This window comes from Pteropus alecto, unplaced genomic scaffold, assembly GCF_000325575.1.
Source record: "Pteropus alecto unplaced genomic scaffold, ASM32557v1 scaffold94, whole genome shotgun sequence".
Taxonomy (NCBI): domain Eukaryota; kingdom Metazoa; phylum Chordata; class Mammalia; order Chiroptera; family Pteropodidae; genus Pteropus; species Pteropus alecto.
The window spans coordinates 292,019-293,839 of record NW_006437736.1 but is presented as its reverse complement, the minus strand read 5'-3'; the positions used below and the strand labels follow the sequence as shown (position 1 = coordinate 293,839).

Genomic DNA, 1,821 nt, shown 5'->3' with positions numbered 1-1,821 from the left:
ACCTCCCCATGCCCTCACCTCCCTCCCGGCCTCCCAGCACAATGTCTGACTCTCAAGCTGGCTGCAATGCTGACTCTACTCGCTTCTGGATAACAGACATGTCACTCTGCGTGGAAGCGAACTGGTTCTCAGCCTAACCCGCAAGTGAATTGCTGTTTATTAGAACTTGGGCTTGTTTCCTGTGAGAGACGTATGTATTTTTAGACTTTGTAAACGTTAACACACACACAAACACACACAGTCAGTTGCCTCCAACGATACGTGAGGCTCATAGACATTACGAAATGCTCTTGAACTCAGCTCGAAATCCTGGAATAATTAGGATTTACCAAATAAGGATTCTTAGAAACAACAGAATTTTTTTTTTTTTTAAATGAGATTTGCAGATGATGATGTGTCTGGGACTTTTGGAGAGTAAGGAGAGGAAGGGGGAAAGGAAGAGCATTTTTGAATTCTTCACTATGAAAAGAGGAACAGTGTTGAGAGAGACAGTCCCCCCCACCACCACCCCCATAGATGGCCAGTCTACATCAAACGGCAAATCCCAATGATTCCGAAGCCGGCCGAGCACACTTGACTTTTAAAGACAGTCTCTGGTTGTTTTCATCATATCACAGATTATTCCAGGGAAGAGGTTTAGGGGAAGGGGGGGTGATGGAGGTTTGAGAGTTGAGTATGGTTTTTGCTTATTGATTTCTTTTCCTCCGAAACTAACCCAAGCACCCTTGATCTGTGGTGGAAGAGTGAAGTAAGAAAATGGTGGAATGTAAAGGGGACTTATCTGGAGGAGGGTGGGGAGGGGGAGTGAGAAGGGGAGGGGTGGGGTGAAGAGGGGGAGGAGATGGGAAATCAAATACCTTCTAGGCAGCAGGTTCTCCATAATCCAGAATGGGTCATAACTTCCTCGTTCTTTTTGCTGGTTTCATTCTCACTGACACTTTTGGTCTTGCAAACCCCTCTGGAGTAGAGCCAATAGTCGGTTCCCACAGCTATGGTCATCAGACTGAAGGCAGCGAAAGCACCAACGGTGGTTAAAAGCATTTGAACACCTCGATCAAACAGCCCCATAATTCTTCATTATATAAACACCCAACCGACTTCTGGTTCTCGGGAGAGTGTGTGTGAGGGTGCAAGTACTAAAGCAAAAAATAAAAATAAAAAATAATAATAAAAATAATTCCACTACTAATATAATGAATATATGTGTGAATAGAGAGTGTGGAGAGGTATAAAAAAAGGGAGGTAAGGAAGCTCACGAAAAAAGTGTAAATTATAAAGACCACACAGGAAGAGAGGCTTGCCTTTTGAGATCAGAAACTGTTCCAGTTGCAGTGGTTTTTTTGTAAAAAAAAAAAAAAAGAAAAGAAAAGAAAAAAGAAAACAAGAAAGAAAAAATAAATAAAAGACACCCCCCACCCTCCCCCCAAGTGAGATGCCTTAATCTCTTTTCCTAAAATTCTGGTCTCCAGTTTCCATATGTGATAGCTAATTTGGAGATGGCTTCCACAGTGAACCAGGGAACAGCCGCATTCTCAACACAGTCTCTCATGGTCGGGACCTAGACAGTTAGAGATTGTAAAAGCCGAGATGCAACCTTCCGTCTTCGTTCTCGGCTCTGCGGCCTGCGCCATGAAAATCCTTTGCTTCGCCAGTTCTCTTCCTTGGGGGGTCTCGAGCGCTTTCGTTTCAGACCAGACTTCCCAGTATTCTGTAAGCCCTTGCTCTCAGCTGAACAGGTGCGGGGGTCTCGCCTTCCATGGTTTTGCCCCAGCAGCGGCAGCGGCGGCAGCAGCAGGGCGGGCAGGCGCAGCGGCGGCGGCA

General features: G+C 45.6%; 1 protein-coding gene across 1 annotated transcript in view; it reads right to left on the bottom strand.

Annotated features, from left to right (window-relative positions):
* CACNG2 (calcium voltage-gated channel auxiliary subunit gamma 2) overlaps positions 1-1,137 on the bottom strand; it is a 102,031-nt gene extending 100,894 nt beyond the window's left edge. The window contains exon 1 of the mRNA XM_006914482.1: positions 858-1,137. Coding sequence (XP_006914544.1) covers positions 858-1,068 — 211 coding nt within the window. The 5' untranslated portion in view covers positions 1,069-1,137. The remainder of the gene's footprint in view (positions 1-857) is intronic.
* Positions 1,138-1,821: the final 684 nt, after the last annotated feature.